General features: G+C 31.8%; 1 protein-coding gene across 1 annotated transcript in view; it reads left to right on the top strand.

Annotated features, from left to right (window-relative positions):
• MS3_00003259 (uncharacterized protein) overlaps positions 1–23,092 on the top strand; it is a 63,586-nt gene that overhangs the window by 26,433 nt on the left and 14,061 nt on the right. The window contains exons 4-8 of the mRNA XM_051211002.1: positions 2,202–2,529; positions 8,249–8,559; positions 9,144–9,342; positions 14,984–15,276; positions 21,479–21,834. Coding sequence (XP_051071031.1) covers positions 2,202–2,529; positions 8,249–8,559; positions 9,144–9,342; positions 14,984–15,276; positions 21,479–21,834 — 1,487 coding nt within the window. The remainder of the gene's footprint in view (positions 1–2,201; positions 2,530–8,248; positions 8,560–9,143; positions 9,343–14,983; positions 15,277–21,478; positions 21,835–23,092) is intronic.

Raw genomic sequence — 23,092 nt, 5'->3', positions numbered from 1 at the left:
CGTAGCAAATTAAGTATAAGAAAGTTAAAAACATTATGCCTTCTGCTTTCAGTTGTGGTTGAGTAAATATTCTTTTTAGACAGGAAATACATTTTTCTAATAGTTTTGAAAACAGATTAAATAGAATTCGCTGAAACAAAAATTCTTAGCCAAAGTTTTCTGATTAACTATTGGAAGACAGGCGCCTTTAAATAAAACAAATTTTTTTCAATTTATCACCAGTCTCATAGTTAATGATATTTTATTTCCTCCAAGACAATAACCAATTTTCTACAGTTTATTTGAGACTCAACTGTCAAACAAATAGTGAAACCTGGTTTATTATTTCTCAGAAAACAGCATAACATATACACCCGTATATCTTTGTTCAATATTTCTTAACTTACCTTTTCAGTCATTAATTACTAGTACCTAACAAACACTGGAAATATAACTTGCTATTAGCGTTATGCTTTATTTTATGTAATACATAAAAGATTATTGTCATATTTAATAAAACACAATCATTTACTTGAATTATTTTCTCACTTATTCATGGTTTATCCATATTCGTGGTTAACTACGAAAGCCTTAATATCATACTTAAGTAATTGTACCATGATATGCATAAAACGCAATGAATCGTTCGAATGGTCGACCTTGCTTCTAAATTTCAGTTTTTAACTGTTCGATTGATTTTCTAAAGTATCTTTAGAATAGTTTACTTGAATAAAGCCTTTAGAAAAATATGATTGCACCAAGAGTAGAATATTTAACTATATATTAAATAGATTTCTCCTCAGGCTTTAAACCATTCTATAGATAACTTATTACGAAGGTTGAAAAACAACCTGAAAGTCATTAACGACTGAACTTTCATTGACCAAATAACTTGTTTATAACAGCTTGAATTCGTGATCTTTGTTCTAAAACGTGTCACGTTCGAAAGGAGCGTGAACATGAAAATTATCTTAGTCATTATAGACAGTGAAATAAATATCAACAAAAGATTTCAAATGAATAAAATGTATTTTAAAAATATCTTGCCTTCACCAGATTACATCACTGATCTTCTGAAAAAAGTATTTCACTCAAGGTAAAAATGATAGACCTTTTACTTGTAAGCGTTTTCATTGCTAGTTTTTTTCGCACATGGTAGCATAACTAACTTGATCCATAATCGTTTTTTATGCATTTGACTGTTGATTCATCAGTGGTAGAACCATAAGTGACCATCTTTAGGTTGTCACCAAACCAGTAAGTTTTATATAATCTTTAAACCGATTGGATTCTCATTCTCAGTAGAGTTATATTATGGAGTCATTTCACTCGTTACTCAAGAATGTTGAGAATTGTGAATTACCCCTTCCTTCCAATTATATTAGATGAGACATGCATTATGTCACCACATGTGACTGGAGTTGAAAATGGGAATCACTGAAATTCGATTCATTGGTTTTATGCTGTAACACAATCTAAAGGTTTTGGTCCCGTTTTGGCCAATGGTATATACTAATAAGAAGTTCCATGCTTAAACGAAACAGCTGTTCTGTGTGTTTTGATATACTATACATGAATATACTATTTACTATTTAACTATGAAAAGAATAACATAAGTACTTTAAATTTAAATTAAATAAAACTGGTTTATTTACTTACTGAATTTTACGAAGTATCATAATACACTTTATTCAGCCAAACATTTAAAACATAGGTTTAATCTTTACCTCCAGATACTTGAACACTGACAGCAACAGCAGCTGGTGCTGGAAAATTAAGTGTAACAATGGCAACAATGTATGCTATTGAAATTATTAGCATTATTACAATTACTCAGAGCAGAAAGAAACTACAGTATTTCCATGTGATAATCTGAATGAAAAGCTTTCCAGAAGCATGTGATACTATTATAATAGTACAACGATTAAAAAACAGCAGGTGGTAAAATTCTGCTTGGAGTTGAATATGTCTATTATGACATAAATGGTATTATTTGTAAGACAAAAAACATCCTGAATACGACTTTTCAAAAGAACTACAAGAAATAGAAGTTCATTAATAGTTTTAGAATTGTCTCTAAATATCTTGGTAGGTTTGCCCGATGGTTAAATAAAAACCATTGTAAGCTTGAATAGTCTTCGCTTTTAAACAAACTGTTTTAAAAGACATAAAATATTCGTTTTGTCTTATCGTTGTTTTTTCCTACATGTTTGTGTTTGCAGATGCATTCTATCCTGGTAAGGCTGTTTCTTCCTCTGAATTGTATATACCATTTGAAGATGACATTACTACTAGTACTGGCAATACTACTGCTACTTCCACCATAACTAGTAGTAACTGTCGTTTTCGTATTGAAGCAGATCATATTGCTAAACCTAACATAAATGGAGATATGACTAAATTAGATGAAATATCTGGTGAATTAATTTCACCTACCTACCCAGGTTACCAACCTAACAATCTTCTCTGTGTATATCAGTTAATTGGGCTTCCATATCAGCGAATTAGTTTGGATATTTTGGACATAGACTTATACTCAGGATCACCAGGGTAAGTAATATATCATTCGATTGCATACTAGCATTATGTGTTGTCCATTTTTTAAATCTATGGTGTAAACACCATGAAATCCAGGTGTGGGGACTTATCGACACTTAGTATTATAGTCCTATCTACCAACTGAATTAAACATTTATGCATTTCATCATTGCTGAAAATTTATTGATAAAGTAGTCAGCTTAGGAAAACACAGCGTAAATAAGTAAACATCAGTCGGTTCATGATCTCAATCAAAAACTTAACAATCTCCACAAGCCCTAAACTGGAAATTGTTATATGTTAAATGTTTTGTTTTGTAAGTCATGTAATTTACATATAAATCAAGGTAAGCACCTAGCATTTATAACCATACGTGATTAATTTCAAATCATGCACTTGACCACTTGTTTTTTGCAGTTTTAATTAATTGTGATTTGTCAGCTTCTCTTTTCAGTATTTATATCTTGTAATTTATAAATAATTTTATCAGTGACTTGACAGTATTTCAGTACTATTCCATTACTCTTCTCTAATGTTAAATTATACTTACCTTAAAAAAACCGATGAAGTGAGTTAAAGTTCAGCATTCAAACATATTCAGTTTACACTTGCAAGATACGGGTAAATGAATTTGATTGTCAGTTTATGTATTCAGTTTAATTAGCGAATTCTGCAAATAGCTTTTCAACATTTATTTGTAAAACTGTTTAATTTCGTCACAGTAAGCTGATTAGTTCCTGGCCACTTATACTTCATCAATTTCTGAAGGTGGAGAGATGGATCAGTTGACTGTTGAAGTCAGATGGTCACATCTAGATGGCCTAAAGGATTTCGTTTCTGAGTCAAGTCTGTTCAGCTATACTGCTATATTGTCGCAAACAAACAAAGATTCTTGGATTTAAAATTTTTCTGATCACTATAGTGAACTGGCTAACTGACGGTTAATTTATGACTGTTCATAATGTCCAACTGCATGTTTTTTTTATTTGGTTGATGATTATTATAGTATAGCTTCAGAAATTTGTGTGAACTAAGTACTTCCTATTATGTTGAATGCTCCTAGAGTATCCCATTATTTCAATGAGTTATAAAGAATTTAGCAGAAGACTAGTAAGGTAATGTCTATCAACAGATTGAATGTATCATATGGGTAGAGATTTTGTTACAAGTAAAAAACTGATTACATGGATTATGACATTGCTTGTAAGTTAATCAGTAAGCAGTTACCAACATACGAGTCACATATGGCCCTCTTGAATTCACTCCTAGTATGTTTGTAACACTGTATAGATAAACTCAAAAAACAGCAAGCATCCACATGACAATGAAAATCATGTCTTTTCAAATTCGTAGGGAAAGTTTTACAAAAATGCTCCTAAGGACCAACTGTTCGTTGACTGCACTTACTATTCCATAGTTTAACAAACCTATATCTATATCAGTGATCAACTAGTATCTATGTATGTATATAGTTTAAGCAGATTTCGTTTCCTAAGAATATTTCACATTATAGTACAAACATTATAAGAATCTTCAAAGGCAATAATACAAAGACAGGGTTGTTTAAACTATGTTTCCCATTATTCTATATTTATTGATAATATCAGGCTTCTTTTACTGGTTGCTTGCATTGTGCTGTCACCTCTACTATATAGTCAAACACTTGGATTGAATTTCTCTTGTCTACTACTCTCTAATCCCAGTGGACACATCTAAGAATTAACTAGTTGTTGCCAAATTGTTCAAATATGGTGAAATGAATGTATGTAAATTTTATTCAAATATATTTTAATGTGGTTGAATAAATTACTAACTGTTTGCTTAGCCGCAGGCTTTAACATTGTACCTAAATGTACTGCATCTTTGTTTATACATGTCAAAATCCCTATTGCTTACATGTATAAGTTAATCATTAGCTATAGATACGAGTTAAAAGTGATAGTTTGCTAAACTAATCAGAAACGATAGAACAGGTGCTTTAAAGTCCTTATTTATCTGAATACTCACGAACTGTATAGAACAGATGCATAATCGATTTCAAGCCTATCAGTTTTCTGAACTGCAAGTCACATTTTATATAAATTATAATAAAAACTCTAGCAATCTGAATGTGACATTATTTGATTAATTGATTTTGTTGCCTAATTCTTTTCCTAGTTTTCTATTTCTTCATTATCTTATACAAAAACGATCACGGAATTAAAACATGGTCTATCTGTTTTTCAGACAGATCGTTTCTTCCACTTGTTTACAACACCAATAAGGTGTTTACACATTACAAATTTATTCATTTATTAGGTTCAGTGTTGTTTGAAAAGACATTTGCATATTCAAGCCAATTTATGCAGCATTCATTTTAAATTAAGGTACAAGAAATTAGATGTTTGAACTACCTCATGTTGTATTATCTAGTTATTGTTGTAGATGAGACATTTGATTTTTATCACTGGATTTTAAGGGTTAGTAAAAATTCTTCTATTTTGACAGACACTCCTCAATAACACGAAATTATCAGTTCTTTTTGGCAACATCTCCCAACTCAAATAATTTTACATAATTTAAATTATTAACAGTGTTTGTATCAATCAATTCATGACATGAATTGACAGTTTGACCAGTCCTGGGAAATGTAACTAACAGTATCTCTCAGAGTGCAACCAAAAAACTATTCATCTGTCTTTTTTGGACTAATATACCCTGATGATCAAAACAGTATTAAAATTGAATAAAATTCTTAATTTACTGAGGTTTTTTTCTTTAAAATACTGATAAACTATGCCTTAGTCTTTTGCTTGTTTCCTCTGCTGTCTCATTGACACATGAGTTAAACACATCCATATAGTGGGAGCAACATTCATAATGATAACAGTTTTCCACTTGAGTAATTTAGAAATAAAATAGAACAGTGGATTTGATTTCCTAAATGTTAATTTAATTTATTCATTTTTTTCTATAATAGAAAATCATTTTGAGCAAACAAATAGCAGCACTGCTACAACATAGATTAAAAACACTATATTCATCCAATTGTGCAATACATCATCATACAAAACTTCTAGATAACAATAATAATTCAGTTTATGACGTTAGATGCTGAGTGGTAAATAAATGTAAAGCCTGTAATATGTAGCTTTTATGAGATTATTTTCTTGTCAGTAAACAAGAGAATATTTACGGTCATTTTATCCCTATCAACTTATTCATTATTATTTCATTATTTCTAGTGATCACTTATGTAATGTGAGGGAAGAGATTTTAAAATCGTTTTGTGTATAGAAAAGAATATCATTCTACTTAACCTTCAGTGCTTATCGGACTCCAGTGAACGTAGTGAATCAATAGAAACCTATTTGATATTTCATTATCAAGCTAATCATGTGAATTCAAAGAATTCAAGTAGTATTGGGATCGTAGTGTTGGCCAGGTCATAGAGATTAATTATTATACTAAATCTTTCACTTTTGAACTCAGCTTGAGTTTCATCATGGTATCTCAACTTCATGATTTTCTCTTTGAGGATCTAATCAGTACCATTTCGAAAATTACTTAAAATTTAATTGAAATATTCATCGAACTGAAAAGCTTTATAGTCCTGAGTAGTATTAAAAGAATGAAAATCATTATGTGTTTTAATAAGAGTATGACGAACTCCACCAAACTCCTAGTAACTCAAAGGGTTCCATCTACTTATCTGACTAACAAATCATAAGATAACAAGTATTCAAATTGCTTTCCTGTACACCTCAGTTTTTGCAAGCTTGATATTATCCAACATACAGTCAGTTATTTTGCTAGTTCATATCAAGGACTAATCTTATTTAGACAGCAACTGAAAACAAGGAAGCAAAGTTCCCGTATACTAATTATTTTAGTGATGTAATTATAAACGTATATGTCCAAAAGTGCCTTCTCTGTAGTCAACAAATATTGAATATCGATGGACACGAAAGTAGCCAAACATGTTACGTCCAGCAAGTGAAATACATAACTCATATAGAGTAAAACTGAACCTGGGGTGAGAGTTAAATTATTACGAATCAAGTATTTTATAACATTTAGTTGAAATAAGAATACTTCGCGAAATCGCGCTTAGAAAGACACAATACTAGTCAGTGGAATACGTAAAACCTCTTTCAGTTATTTTTTTGATATGGCGTGAACATAACGCAATGTTGCTTGCAAATATTCAGTCTCCTTCCTGACTTAGTTAACATACCACAACTTCTTGCCCAAATTACAGAAGAGGTATTTTCTAGCGAGTTACAAGTAAGCACCGTATTACTATTCATTTAAGTAGTATATGGATGAGCCACTGGTTGGACTTATGCCAACAATTCCTGTAACGATTACATGGATATTTGACACCAATACCCTTAGTTTCTTGTTCAAAATACTTACATCAGAAAAGACTATATACTGAGACTGGAACACAGGCTATCTATCTGAATTGTGGAACCGGTAATTTCTCACTTATCTCTCTTTTCAACATTGGTGATATTTTATTTAATGTCTTTTGAGTAAAGCTATTCTCTTTTCATGATCAAGATAATGGCTGACTATCTGTCAATGAAATTTGCTTTGTTGGTTTTAACTTTTTCTCAAATAATATTTTAAAAATTGATTAAACCAATAGAGAAGGTTTAGAAAGTTTGACTTTCTTCTTTATTCTAACTCTAAAATTCTTTTTTATTTCAAAATTTTATCTCTACTGAACGGCAAAATACTGTTTGTTAGGTGTATACCCTTTATTGCTCGCTAAGTTAGATAGATTGTTTACTTAACTACTTATGCATGTTACCCAACGCGAAAGAGTATAGACCGTCCACCAGTATTCTCCATCCAGCTCTGTCGTGAGCAATCCTTTCCATTTCTTGCCAGTCGCTATTCATCCCTTTCATGTCTGCTTCCAACTCCCGACACAGTGTGTTCTTCGGCTTTCTTCGTTTCCGTTTCTCCTCAGGATTTCAAGTTAGCGCTTGCCTCATGATGCAGTTCGGTGATTTCCATAATGTATGTCCTATCCACTTCCAACGTCTTTTCCTGATTTCCTCCTCAGCTAGAATATGGTTTATCCCCTCCCATAGTACGCTGTTGCTGATAGTATTCGGTCAACGGACATTCAGTATCTTACGTGAACATCTGTTTATAAATCTTTGTACATTTTTGATGATGGTTGTGGTAGTTCTCCAAGTTTCAGCTCCGTCCAATAGAACTGTCTTGACGTTCGTAATGGAAATTCTGACTTTGATGTTGGTTGACAGTTGTTTTGAATTCCATATGTTCTTCAACTATATGATAGGTAAATACTTAAAAAATCTATAATGGCCCCTATAAGACTACAGAAAGGGTTGTTTCATTAGATGTTTTCTCGGTTGTCACAAGATTTCTAGATGTGATTGGAAAGTATAAACTGTTAACATAGCCGTCTGCACTACACAAATAGAAGTCCCTGCAACACAATAAACCGCTAACGTGTCCGTTTGCTTTAGTTTCTTCAGCAATCTTGTCGTGCAATCTTTGGAAAAGCTCTTTTTGCCCGTGGGGTTTACAGGCTTCTCCTGCTTATTTTAACCGAACTGACTAATAGACTATTATCAAATGATCGTGAATATAATGTGAAAGTTGATTTTTCAGATTTCAGTGGTTCTCTAACAGCTCTGATTTAACTTATTTATATTAATGATCTTTAGTTTATTTATTGTGTCAATCATTTCGTTATTTTGTGTTTCAGATGTCCAAAAGATTTTATCCAATTCTATGATGGTTTTCAAATAGACAATACCAGTATAAGTCGAAATTCTATCGGTCAGAGAATATGTGATAATTCGAATAATATTCATATCGTATCTACGGGAGCAAGTTTAGTGATACTATTCGTTACTGGTCAAATTCAGTTGCTAAATTATGTAAATAATAAAAGAGATAATGTAATAATGAATGCATTGAGTACAAGACGTCGAGGTTTTCGATTACGTTATACATTTACCAAAAGGTTATTGCCTGTCAGTGAAGCACCTGGAGGCGAGCACGTCCGTGGAACAGGTAAACTGAGTATCAAACCTTGTGAATAACAGTTCATTTACTAAACGATAATAATTCTTATGTGTAAGTTCAATCACCCTATATAATGTATCACGTCCAACCTAGTCAAACTGTATCAGTGAACAAACCCAGATTTTCAGTTAGTAATAAAATGTAAATAGGCCAATAATATGGTAAGATAGGTTAGTTGAAACAAAATTAGGCTACTGAAATAATTAATATTTAGAGCTGGTTTTGATAAAGCGTAGATATGCGTACCTCACCAGTTTCATGGTCCAGTTTAGATTACTCGCTATCAATTTGTAATAACGTCGAAACTGCTTCTGGTAGTTCTACCGTTAAATGTGTCACTAGAACTGATAAATATTGTTGCCGATTCTTATTCAGATTCAAGCCAACAACAGTTTGATTATCATATCAAATAAAATATTAATCCATCATAATTTGTTCGTACTTCTCATGTATAAGCTTTTTGTCAAATAAGCTTTCGGTGTTTAACTTAAAGGTGTATGTTAAATTTTCCGAAATGTCAATTTCGACACCTTACCGAATTTCATTTTAATGTTAAAAAATAATTTTTTCAGAATGTGATTATGTGATAAAAAGTCAAGGTTCCATTGAAAAACAGTTTGAATCACCCACAATGCGCAATAATTTCGTATTAACTCCAGATAGAGTATGCAATTTCATATTTATCGGAGAACGATTTGAACAATACATCGAAAGCGTATCAATTGGATTTGAACGAATCGAATTACCTAAGTCAAGTGAAGGAAGTCAAATGTAGGCGATTGTATTCATATTTTTGTATGATCAATATTTTTTTATGTGGTAATTGTAATTACTTCTTATTGATATTATGATAGATTTGGTGAGACTATAATTTATGGACGACCTTTGAGCGACGCTAGACTGACCTTGAGAGTGTCCACCTAATAACTGGAACTAAATAAAGGTTATAAACCTGTTTGAGGAATTAGAATTATGATTTACCGTTGATGGTTAGGGTTAGGAATTATATTTAGGAGTTTCATCACGAACTGACATCACTTATAAAGCCAAAATTCTATTTAGCTAAGTGGATGAATAGATTTCGCGCCAAAATCTAAGACCTGTAATCCCAAATCTCATCGGTTCGTCCATAAATTATAGTCTCGCCATAGATTTTTTTATTACAATGTGAAACTGTTGATATTCACCTTTCTTTTATAAATAAAAATATAATTCTGTAAGACTAAAATTACAATAATGCGAATACACAAGTAGCTATCATGTTTCGACCATTGGAAGTTCAATCTGTATGATTGTATAAAATGCTGATGAATTTCCATCGTAAAAACTACCGGCTATGGTCCTTAATCTCTATACTTTGCGCATATAAATATGCCACTATCATACTGATTTTGATGCAACGATTTGAACTCACTTTTAAGTTGCATGGTAATCTGTAAACTTTACGAAAGTGATTATTTTATTCATAATTTATACCTCACACTAATTATAGAAAAGTCTACCATGTAATTTAAAAACTTCACAGATTATGATCAGTTCAGAGGTATAGGTTGTTAAATTGGGTCTTTTTTTGTGACGTTAGACAATGACGCTTAAAGAGGCCAGAATAATGTTTACAGTGAGGACATTTGACACTTAATGTGTATTGCTAGAAAATATAAAACAACTCTACCAATAATTGAGTCAATTTGTATTGCAGGCCTTCAATTTAAATCCTCGTACCAAAAACGAATGTACCAAAAATCGTAAAAGTGTAGAACGAACTCAATAAGTTCACTTTCTTACACCTTGTCTACCCTTCATCTGTAAATATTTTACTTTAAGATGCTTTGCTTTCTTTAATTGTTTCTAAAACTATCCAGAAGCCGCACAGTTTATCATAGATGATGTGACTATTTTTAGATAGAAAATGGGATAAAAAGATGAATAACTAAAAGTTAACGCAAATTTCTTAAAGACATTTTACACTAGGAAACCGAATTCACTCATGTTTGATACAGTGGTAAAGTCTCAGTCTATCTTTACTTGACTAAACTAAGAATGAAAGACTAAGTAATAAATGAAGTGACCTGTTAATAATAAATCTAATTGTTACGGTGTTTCTATGTTTCAAATTAACTTAGGGAGCATTTATTAATATTTTGGTCAGTATTTACTGGATCCTGGCTGATTGGATAATTTATTACTTACAGCTATAATTCAGAAATCCAAAGCACCATTTCTACATCGAATATTACCATTGATCAATAAACCGACTAAATTTGCTAGCCTAATCTTTACTCCTGTCACATCATCGAAACATCACAGAATATGCTTTTCAGTTTCGCCTTATATGGTGCGACTTGTCTCTTCTAACTATTATATTTTTAATAGCCCAAATAGCCTAATTTTCCAGAACAAATCGTAAACCTGATCAGTATTACATAATACACAATACGAACTAGATAACACTAAGTTAGTCACAACTTCGAGACTGCTTAATGAAAAATTCTCACTTTTACAGAAGGCTAGTCTTAGCTTGAGCAATTTACAGTAGCACTGAATTATACAAGTTTCACTCCCAAAAATAGAATCAGAAGCCTCAAGATAATTCACATTGCAATCTTGTATAAAATCTAGGTTTGAAGATCACTTCTAACTATCTAACATCAATTTAATCATTTGTGAATTAGATCAAAGTAAATGTTTCCAGATTTTCAATGGTAGTCTAACATCGATCGATTCACGATCTTAATCTAAAACACATAACCCATATAAATTTGCAGCCGATTAAAATAGTTTAGTTTTGTTGGTGAATGAAACACAATAAACCAGTCCCATTAGCTTGGCTGATTGATTCCATAACATAAATTTTCTAGTTAAAAAATTATAGCGTAGATATTTCAGCGGTTGTGTTGTGAGATTGCATTGGAAATTCGCTTTTTAATGATCCATACTACCGACAATTGCTAATAAATGCAAAATCTAGAACCATAAGTGCTGACTTGTTTTTTCTTCACTCATCTAACACAATAAAATAATTTGATAACCGAATACAGGCTTGTGTAATGTTCTGGCTTTGAACTGCACTTATTTTATGATGACGGAATATACTAATCAGTCTGTTAACTCGAAACTGCCAGTCCAAAACCTATCACCATTATATTATTTGTATACCACCTTTCGGCGAAATCCATTTAAAGGACAGATTTTCTAAATGCCATCATTTTAGGGATATTATTGTGTAGTGGTCTTGATAAATTACAAATCAGCTCAAGTTGAAAGTGTGAATTTAAACTCACGAACTAAATGACAAGCTTTTAGACAGGGTTATTAGTTTGTTGATGTTGTAATTTGGATTAAATTACTATTTAATAATCCGGTTTTCAGCGGCTTTTTAATTATTGTCCATCCATCATTAGATTTGTTCTGATGTTACTATCGGTAATAATAAGTTTGAACAAACTTACTATAAATAAATACTATTTTGATTAGATATTTTTGTACGAGTGAAGTAAACCTAAGTAATATCTGTAAGAGCATTATACTTATCGACTTTAATTAAACTAAATTACATATATATATCCTACCAATTTAAACTAAATAGGGAAAACTTTTCTAGATTAAATAAACCATGAAACTGCAACTTATAATATATAGAAACTTTAGTACGTTTTCAGACACATTAATACTAAAGGGTTCAATGTTGTTGATTATTGTATTTATTTTGAAGATTCCATCTAACTAACGTTACTCAGTCAACATTTTGAACTAGCAACAGCCTGTAAAATTCTGCATTATAAAAAAAATATTAAAATCTGGTGAACAGTTAGCTGTCATTGCACAACCCGTAGAGAATGGGACAATTATCCAGAAAACATTTGAATCGTGTTACAGTATAGATTTTCAGACAATCACAGTTACCCAAATCACTGGGTGTGTTTTCCAAACCCGTCACCTTACTGATTGCTAATTTTTATATTCATTTAATTTTTTCGCAACAAACGTTTTACTGGACAATGAAGTCGGATATACTTTATCAATATTATTTTTGTAGTATCAAGTATCGACTGCAATAAATAATGGGAACTATGCATTTACAACTTTTAGTCTGAGTTCAGAAACTCTGTACATTCATTGACTAACCGTCAATCAACCAAAATTAAAAAATACCCAGTCTTTTTCACCCTAGCCCGGAATTGATATATGGATTTTGAGATCATTATTCATCTTCACTAGTCAATCTTCATAATGTAACTTGATATTTTCGACAGCTTGTTATGACTTAGGCATAAGAGTTGGCACTAATATCGTTACTTCCTAGCTTCCTTTGTTTTCACTGTTGGGACCAATTCTCTTATATAAATGTTTCCTACTTAATCAGCAGTTAGGTTATTTTTAATCGATTTTCCTAATATTTTGATTATACGTAATTATCTAAAACATTATTTGACTTAAGAATATTTCGATTCATATTACTAGTTATCTCCCCACTAGTATAAAGCAAAAATACATCTGGTTTCTTTTAAATGCCTCTAAACTTTCATAACTTAATTTAGTTACAATACTTGAAACTTAAACGAAATATAACAAGGACAGGTCTCGAATTCTATGTTTTCTTCTGGCTGATTACATGTCCAATGTTTATTTCTGAATTATGTTTTTGTACTGAAAATCAGAATTTTGTGCTAGTCTTTTTATAATTTTGTGTAAAATTTATTTTTGAATGAAAATCAGCAAGCAGACAGTCTCTTAAGCTTGTTTAGAATGACTCATTCGTTTACATTGTCAATATTGTCCGTAAGTTTGAGCTCATTGACAGATTGATGTAGGTTATGGAGGAATTTAATTTACTGAAACGTTCGGGAAGAAATAAGACGCTTACTAATTGTCGTTACTTGTCACTAATACTTCAAACAGTGAGCTCAGTTCTAAATAAATTAATTTATGAAATACCACGAGAACTTATATGATATGATTTTCAGCTAATTAAAAGGGTTGTAGATCCTAGTTCGGTGTTGCTATTGATTATATGTCACAGAAACTAGTAAAAGCACTACAGCAGCCCATGGTTAATACGTTCATATTGACTTTTAATCGAAATAATAATCACTTACATGATTTAGGTGACTAAAATGTTGGTTTTAAGTAATAGCTATAAGAATAATGAAATATCGGCCGTAATGGTTATTGTATTGGAATATGAAAACTGCAGAAATCGGATCCTCTAAAGACAAGTAATAAAGTTAAAAATCATATTCATGCATTCACATGATTCAAATGACATGAAAATTTCAGGAATACAAATATCCTATTTCGATAACATCCAGCTTTTGAAATAGAACTCCATCAGATAATGAACAAATAGAGACAGTTTTTTTTATTTATCGTAAGAAGAATCCTGGCTATCAGTTCGGCTTCTGTGGTATATGTTGTTTCATTTGTAAGTTTTTTGTATGTTTTGAAGTTTTGAAAGTCCTGGAGTAAACAGTGGAAAGTGTTGGATAAAATATTAGGCTTTACTGCAAAATGCCCTACCAAGGTAATGGTCTAAAGATTTAGCTACCATAGCTATTATCTACTGGTAATAAATAAGTATGATATCCTGAATAACTTCAATGATGAGAAGTTTGTACCACTATATAGTGCAACACTATGGGTGGAAACTACAGATGTTTTTCCTTCATCAGGTTGATAGAAGCAAGTAAGAATGATGAATAAGAAGCTAATTAAATTTAAAAATTATTGCTGTGGTGAAAAACAACAACAAAGATTTTCATTATGCTTGCCGCAGTTTGCAGAGTTTTGTTTTTCTATGCTTTAGAAATTTATCTGGAAAATAAGATATATATTGAATTTCTAGTTAGGTTTTACAGTGCCATGATGTTCACTTTAAAAAAATAGATATTTGATATTACTGAACATTAATTTATGCAATTTGAAATTGAATCTCCCTCCCTAAAATGAATTTAATTTATGCTTCGAAGCGAAATTAAACTAAAAATAACCATTATTTATGTTGGACGTTTGTGGACAATCAGTAGAAAATAATACCTCAAGTATATTTAACACATATTAGTGTCTATCAGAAATAAGTGGGAAATTTATTTCATTAATGACTCGTATTAGAGTGGTCTAAAACTCCACTACTTAGATTATTAGGGGTTTGTTTGAAGAGTAAGTCGAAGTACAATATTTTATCTAAATGATATTTTTAAATTCTAATGAACTTAGCTATTTGTGAAGACATTTTTCAAAGTGTACGAAAATCTCTAGCCTTACATTTCTAGATTATATATCACCATGAAACAAAATATTGCTACTTCAAAATTTTGATTTAACATTATTACCGTATAGGATTAACACTCTGAATTCCACATAGTATAACTTCATAATGGTATATACAACTTTATTTTCGTGATTACGTTTACAGATGTGATCGTGGACACATGGCAATTTATGGTAGTAGATCATTACCTGGTGAACAAATTAACAAACCAACCTATGAATATTCTCATGAAATACTTCAAACTAATAAAGAACCCGATCATGTGTTTTGTGATCGATCAAATGAACTAGAATCGCTCAAAATCGGATCAGGTTTTCAACATCATGATTATCCAATAGTTGGACGACACAATGTCTTACTGGTGAGATTTAATTCAACGGGAGCCGACTTACCCGGTTTAAATATGAAGTTTATTCTAAGTTATAGGTTTAAAAAGGGTATGTTAATTTTTTTATTTTTATTCTTGAGCGATTAAATTAGATTTCATATAAATTAAAAGTTCGAAATATGACACCACATCCCAGTTATTTTTCTGTATAATTTGTAGGGTTATTGAGGGAAGAAAAACCATTTATACTGTAGTCATGTCCTTACTGTTGACCTAACTTATTTGACGGACTATGATGCTAGGTAAAACAGTGTTTGATTCATATGTTGACTGGTTACAAATTAAAGCTATTACTTACACTCTAAATGTGTTGGTGTTGATTAATTTTTCTAGTATGAAAAACATAAAATCATCATATGGCGAAGCAAGTGGCACAAATTCGTACCGTTTTACATTTCACTTAAAACGCATCCGGGAAACTAATGGATCATACACTACCCTAAGTACTACCAAACAGACTATTCAACACGATCGGTCTGGCGATACAGTTCATTGAAAATATAAATGATCCACTAGTAGAAAACTTTACTCCCCATTAATATTGCGTAAGATCATAAAGTGAATTATAGATGAGATTCAGTGAATAATCATTAATCATTCACGAGTGGTTGAAGTTATGTGATATTCAAATTAAATACTCCCATGAGCAATTTTTGTGTGGAAAGTACTATTGTAGATGTTAACTTTCATTACAGTCGTATTATTCTATAAAAAAAAAGTTACTGAGTAGTGAAACCACTTAATTGTTACGTTTACACAGGTAAGACCTGAGCTGAAGCAACCAGTAGACAAGAGCTTGTAAAATCCTCTTTTATAGAACACAATTTTTAAAAATACTAATACCTATATATAGAAGTAATTTCAAATAAATATATTTTTATGAGTGTAACAAACTGAACTATATCGCCACCGTATTTCAACTAGAGGCCTAGTAGTTGCTTGTCTGATGTAATATAAACTTGAAGCACGAGACTTAACTAGTAGTCAGATCTTTGTGCATTATCCACTAGTCATTAGGCTGGTTATCAAATGAATAATAAAGTATTTTCTTTATTTCGTTGAAAAAGAAATCTGCACAGGTTCTTATTCCTGCGTGTTAGTAATATGTAACTAGCTATGGAGTTGACTATTAAGTGAATGGTAAGCAATATTTGAACGGTTGTTATGACTTCTATTTCAATTGCCAAATGTTTAAACAGACTATTTCAAATCAGTTAGTTTCAAGTTAGTCACGACTTGTCTTCTAATAACCAGCTGAATAAGTTGAATGGTAATCTTCAAGTCGTTGACGACTATAACTACAAAATACTAACCATTTCATTGAATAGCGGATTAAGTCAACCCAGTATGATCTACTCTTTATTTTCTAGATAAATACATGGTATTGAGTAGAGTTTTTTAATATTTTTATTCACAATAAACATTTTGAATATCATCAAATTCATTTGTTGGTCGTTGTTGTTTAAATTCCGTTACCTATCAAAGCTAAGAGGAGTTAGCTTTAGACAGGGCCTTAGTTTCTTAGATCATAAAAATAAAAATCTTGTCAATGTGTGCCAAGCTTGAAGAAGTATGAATATGAAGCCGTTGATAAATCTTCATAACTCATATATTCCTCTAATGATTGTTGTATATCAAACTACCTTAAGATTTTTAGACAAGAAAAGGACTCGACAGATGCAATAACTGTGCAATGATTAGTAGGAATCTTGGACAAAACAGTCCTAAACAAAAATAGAACAAAGTACAGTGCTATACGGTTTTCGATAGTTTTCAAGCTAATGTTCTTTCGTGATAAGAAATGTGTTTGAGCTTACACCACATTACTCACAATTATCAGGCTACATTTTCAGATCCCACTCCACTTCTGTTTAAGTATTCAGGTAATAATCTAAACCTTTATATAAAGTTTGATGCAAAGAAGAGTAAATAAACCTTCATTCGACAAATAATCTATAATAATATAATTGGATGTATGATTAGAGTTACTTAAGAGTTGTTCAAGGTCTTTTAGTCCATCTAATCTGAGTATGAAAAGTGTATTGAAGTCGATTCATATATTACAAAATACTTTAGAAAATACATCCCTATCTGGTTTTTAAAACAGACTGAGTCGAACCCTTGTGCGTGTTGCAAAGAATAAGCCATCTAGTGGACAAATAACTTCTTTGTTGTATATTGGTACAATAAAAAAGTATGAGGGAGCAATGCATACATAACCTGTAAGTGTTGTCATCAAAGTTTTGTCATTACGATAATTCCCACGCACCTTTTAGATTAAAATTTATTCGTAGGCTAGACATAGATATAAGTGAATAAAAGTGTTGACATCTAAACTTCAAAGAACTTTGTAGCCTCTTTATTCGGTTTAGAGCTATTAAAAATCTGACGGAATTCCTCTGAATACACCACCAATTTACTTAGAATCAAAAATCAGAATATCCATTTGAATTTAGAACCAGTCTAAGACTTTTGATGCCTGCAGTTTGAACAAAGTATCAAAAAATCACATATAGATGAACAGTAAGTTATACATAACAGTCCACTGTTCATACGTAACTCGTTTCGACAAAGGAATCTAAGACGTTTCAAGGAGTACCTTGATTATGAACACTGTAATGTCAAAGCTGGAATATATTTTGATGCTTCGTCTTAACAGAGATTGTTTTATCCGTGAAATACTGATATCTTGTTTTACACTGTGTAAAATCAGGTTACTGTTTATGTACCTTAAAGCTTTAACATTTCTCCTCACAGATTCATCACTTAATCACCCATAACTTCTATTCAAGACTATATTCTATGTGGGAAAGTTATACAAGGACATTGTCAACTTCTAGCTAACCCCAATCTATTTCATCGAAAGAGAATGGAAATGGAAAGATTCCGTTAATTACAAAATCTGAAAATAAAGTTATTTATTAATAATAATAAATATTTTAAAAATAGACTATGCTGAATCTGTAGTTTATGACTATGATTATCTCTACTTTAAGTTCATATAGCCTGACGATTTAGTTTACTTATGCTGACAAAAAATAAATGAAATTTATCTTTATGTGCACGAATCATTAAGGTTCGGTTGCTTTTCACCAATCCATACAGACGAATACAAATAAAGTTGGTGGCTTGATAAACTAATAAAAAACCTTAACATCATAATATGCAAAATAAAGAAATAAACCAATCGGATATCTATATCTTTCAGGATTCTTATGTCAAAGTAATCAATCCCTTTCCTAAATTTTTATAGATCAACAAGAAGACGGAGTTGATCTAAAAGATGTGATGTATTTACGCTAGACATTTAGAACAATCTAAACACAAACACTTGTCAAGGCATTTTATCTGAAAATTAATAAAGGTCAATAAATGAATGTTCAACCAAACAAAGTAATAATTATGATCAGAATGGGGTTTGTGGAGACTGTAGTAATTTTAATAGTTGAATTGATGAATCGATGTAAAGTAGACCACCATTGAAAATGTGGGAACACTGGGTGGTCATTTCGTCCTAGTATTGGACTCCTCGGCAGTGTTCATCCACGGTCCCGCACGCGGGATCTCAGTCAAAAACTTAACAATCTCCACAACCCCATACTGATAATTACCATGTGCTCACTAATTACTAGCTTCGTGAAGGGAATTCTCGGAGTTCTAGTGAGAAACCATGACCAGTGGAGTTCAGTCTGTGTCGAGTGGAGACAGGTATCTACCTCAGACAATGGAAGAATGGTTGCTTAGTCATTCATAGATTAGTTGAAGTTAGACATTAACACTGTTGGATGCCGGCTCAGTGGTCTAGAAGTTAAACGTTCGCGTGCGAACCGAAGGTTTTGGGTCCGAATCTGGTGTACGGGATCATGAACACGCACTACTGAGAAGTTCCATACTAGAACGAAATGGCCGTTCACTGCTTCCAGGTTTTCAATGGTGTTCTATTTTAGATCAACTCATCAAGTCGACCGTCAATATTTTGAAATTACCAATAATAACTGTAACTCAAATTAAAATGCTTGAATCATTTTTGTTAACTCTTTCGTGAATTCTTAATTTTTATAATCAAGGAATACAATAGTTCTATACAAGTTAATTTAATATAAGAATATAAATGAGGATCCAATGTCTCTAACATTCACGTTTAGTTTTATTCAATGTACATTCCTTTATTTTTATTGCTTTATGAAATGATTTTCTGGTTTTAGACTTACTAATAGTTTTCCAAACCCACTCTTGTTACTACAAACTGTAACAAAATACTTTTTCTTGGAATAAAGTAACCGTAAATTTAGATAATTACTTTTGAAGAATTAATACTTGTAAATGGTTGAGAAAGAAAATCAATATTGTATGGAAACAATAGAAAATTGTCGCACTACCTTAGATCATAAAATTACCTTAGGATTACCAGGGTAAATTCAAGGTTATGAGAAATTGTTTCTGTACACACAAGTGATCTGTGAATTTGAGAATAGTCAAAGCTTCTCTAAACCTAAGAATTCGTCCTTGGCAATTCCCATGCAAGGTTTTAAAAGTTGTATTGGTGTCAATTCTATACCCCGTTTCAATTATGTGCTTTGCTACCAATGAACGTAGTTTTCTACTTCCCACGCTAATCGGAATATTTGACTGATTTAACTTATTTTCTCCGTTAATGATCACGATACGATTAAATTCCACCATGAAACAAACGTTTGTTACTATGGCCTACAGAATATATAGAATGAATGAGACAAATCGAGTTATCGTGTCGATGCATTTATTTAGTAGTAATGACTACACAGAATGGGTGTTATTGTTTGACTTCTATTCCGTTGTCAACTAATGTAGATGCTATGGGAATTAGAAAATGAACTAGTTTATAAATAACCTACTCAATTTGTCTGAGTGATAGAATATTTCTTGACCATACATATTTTAACTGAGACTAGGTATCCAGAAATTCATATTTAGAGGTAAAGGAAAATCTCCCATGGACTCAGAATATATCCGAGGTTTTTCCGTAATAGCACTCTAGTGCTAAGATGTGAGATTTGACTATGAATTTAACCTTGAGTTCATCCACCTTAATTTATTTAGATTTCAATCTTACTGAATCTATTTTAGTGAGAATTTGGTCAGATGAAGCACATACAGTTGCGTGCCTCACGTTAACACAACTGTTGATAGGCAGATAGAATGGAAACTGGTAGTACTTTGAAAACATTGACAAACGAAAGTTCAATTTCATCACATTTTTGAACATTTGGTTTCTTTAAAACGGTAGTTTCTGGAAATTATCAATAAGATTATAGATAAGACTATGGTAGGGGTGTGATTTGCTTGTAAACAGGATTTGATTTGGATTATTATGATTACTACACGCTACTGGTTTGGTATAACCTTTTCATGAAATCCAATAATTATGTCCATAAGTACCGAGAAAAAATGTTGCATCTGACATAGACTAACAGAAATGCTAGACTTAGTGATGCTTTTTGGTAACTCCGTACACTCTATGAGAGGTAGCGAAAAGCCTCAGTTGTGAGAAAACAAATTATGGAAAGACCTCTAATAAGAAAGAATTTGATTAGATTGATTTGATCAAATTTGAGTATAGTAGTGGAAACTTATCTATAACTTGAGTAGAGAGAAAAGTTTGAGAAACACTATGCAAATGTGCCTTGTGATTGATTTCACTATGATATTATACACTGGGACGACTGGAGTCATACATAACTCAGGTCATAGTGATGACACTATATTTGATGAAATGTTAAGACATTTTACTGACGATTTTCTCAAATGAACTTATCATACTACCAACTGTTATCTAATGCGACCGAGTCTACTTAGCTCGTTATCATTAAAAATTTTTAACTTGTGGAGATATGAGGAGGATTTCATTTATATGACTGTAAATATTTGTAGCTTAGGTCACTGAAGTTCTAATGACAATAGACATTTTAGTCACTAAGACTGAAAACGATAATTGCTTTAATATAAAACATAATATGAATCAAAAGTCAGAGGACGTCTTTACATTTAACTGGTTATATACTAAATAGGTCATAAAACTATGCAGCTAAGATTAGATATCAATTATATAATTTTGAAGTGTTGACGCTAACTGATTTTGTAACAATGAGTAAATAGTTTAAAATCTTCAGCTAGAGGACTCGACTAGTTGAACATTTTCTGTGTGAAACACACTTGGTTTTTTCCTCCTATGGCTATAAAACGGTTTATCAACTGTTCTTATTGATTTGTAGACTTTGGTATTCCCGGTATAATGATTAATCCTGAAAGTTGTCAGTTTATGTATGTAAATCCATCGCAGTCGACAACCTCTGTTTTTTCATTGTCATCATCTTCTTCCGAACCGTCATCCTCATCTACCTCAAAAACAAATACAGTAAATTTCAAAGGATGGACCAACTCACCTCTCTACCCAAATAATTACCCACCTAATTCAGATTGTTTGTATATAATTACACCACAAAATGAATTTGCTGTAGAACAATCCATACGTCTAGTCTTTGAAACATTTGCAACTACATATCGAACCCAGTCGAAAGTATCAATTGAAAACCAATCAGAACTGGAAAAATTTCAAATTTGTTATCAGGTGAGGAATCTCCAGTTAACTAACTTACCTTGTTTGAAGTAGAATACGAAATTTCGCGTAAAAAAATTCAATGTTAAGATGGTTTACGGAAAAGTGATAGATCGTTATTAGGTTTTTGTAAAACTACTAGAACTACGACCAAAAAACATGAGAACTTTCATTCTGTCTGGGAAATAGACGCTCACGTCATTCACCATTTGACAGCTTCGCGTTGTCATTAGTCCGTGTAAAATTGCTTTATGTCTATTAGTAGATTGAAAAATGGTGGTAATATTGCTTACTTTGCAATATGAAGTACAGTGAAGTACTTTGCTCAAATATACTGTCATTTCTGCATAGCGCCTCTGGTATTCGGAAGAAATTTAGTCTCACAGAAATCAGAACTGATCAAGATTCAAAATGCTGGGTAATGATTAGCTCTTATACAGTCTATTCAAAAACATAACCACGATACTACACCCATATCATGTTGATCAGATATGTCTGTTTCAGAACGGACGGCATTGTCATAATTGTGTTTTGCTTGTTCTTTTAAGATAATTGTCAAGAATCGATTGTGTCTGGTATAGTTTTCCCCACATATTTATGTAAACAGGAGAAATATTTAAGTTCGAAGAACAATAGTCAGCTTTTTGGTGGTATTACTAAATTGTCTACCACACTGAATAACAAAGTGCCCTTAATGTGACCTGGTGACCCACAATTTCGTCTTACATGAATATGACTACTGTCACTACTCCAAAGTACCTAATGATGTAAAACCTCCGTCTAGCACTTTAAAATATCCTATCACTCTCATCATAGCTAAAAATATATTTCGTAGTCCCGATGGAACTAAAGCAAATCGTACAGAAGCATCAATGGACTGATGAATATCTCGTTTCATGATATTTCGATGTTTTATTATTACCCATCTGAATAATACGGTTGTGTTGTAGATATGATCTTCAAATAACAGAACTTTAAATTACAAACATAAAAGTGATAACCAAGATTTAGTAGGGAAAAATAGAGTAACTGTCCTTTTGTATAGATATTGCAGTGATATTTACAAAGCATTCTTTTGAACAGTTTACTTCAAGCCCTAGTTTAAATAAATAAATCAAATTAGACTCTGAAACCAACCTAATGCAGTTACGATGTAATGTTCCTGGATTACTAGCTGTACAAAACAATCAGTATTTGATAAACTTCCACCACTCAAATGTAATATTTGATTCTGGTAAACAATTTTGATCAAATATAGACTTACTGAGTT

This window comes from Schistosoma haematobium, chromosome ZW (genome assembly GCF_000699445.3).
Source record: "Schistosoma haematobium chromosome ZW, whole genome shotgun sequence".
NCBI lineage: Eukaryota > Metazoa > Platyhelminthes > Trematoda > Strigeidida > Schistosomatidae > Schistosoma > Schistosoma haematobium.
The sequence above is the reverse complement of the archived record's forward strand: the minus strand, read 5'-3'. Positions and strand labels throughout refer to the sequence as shown.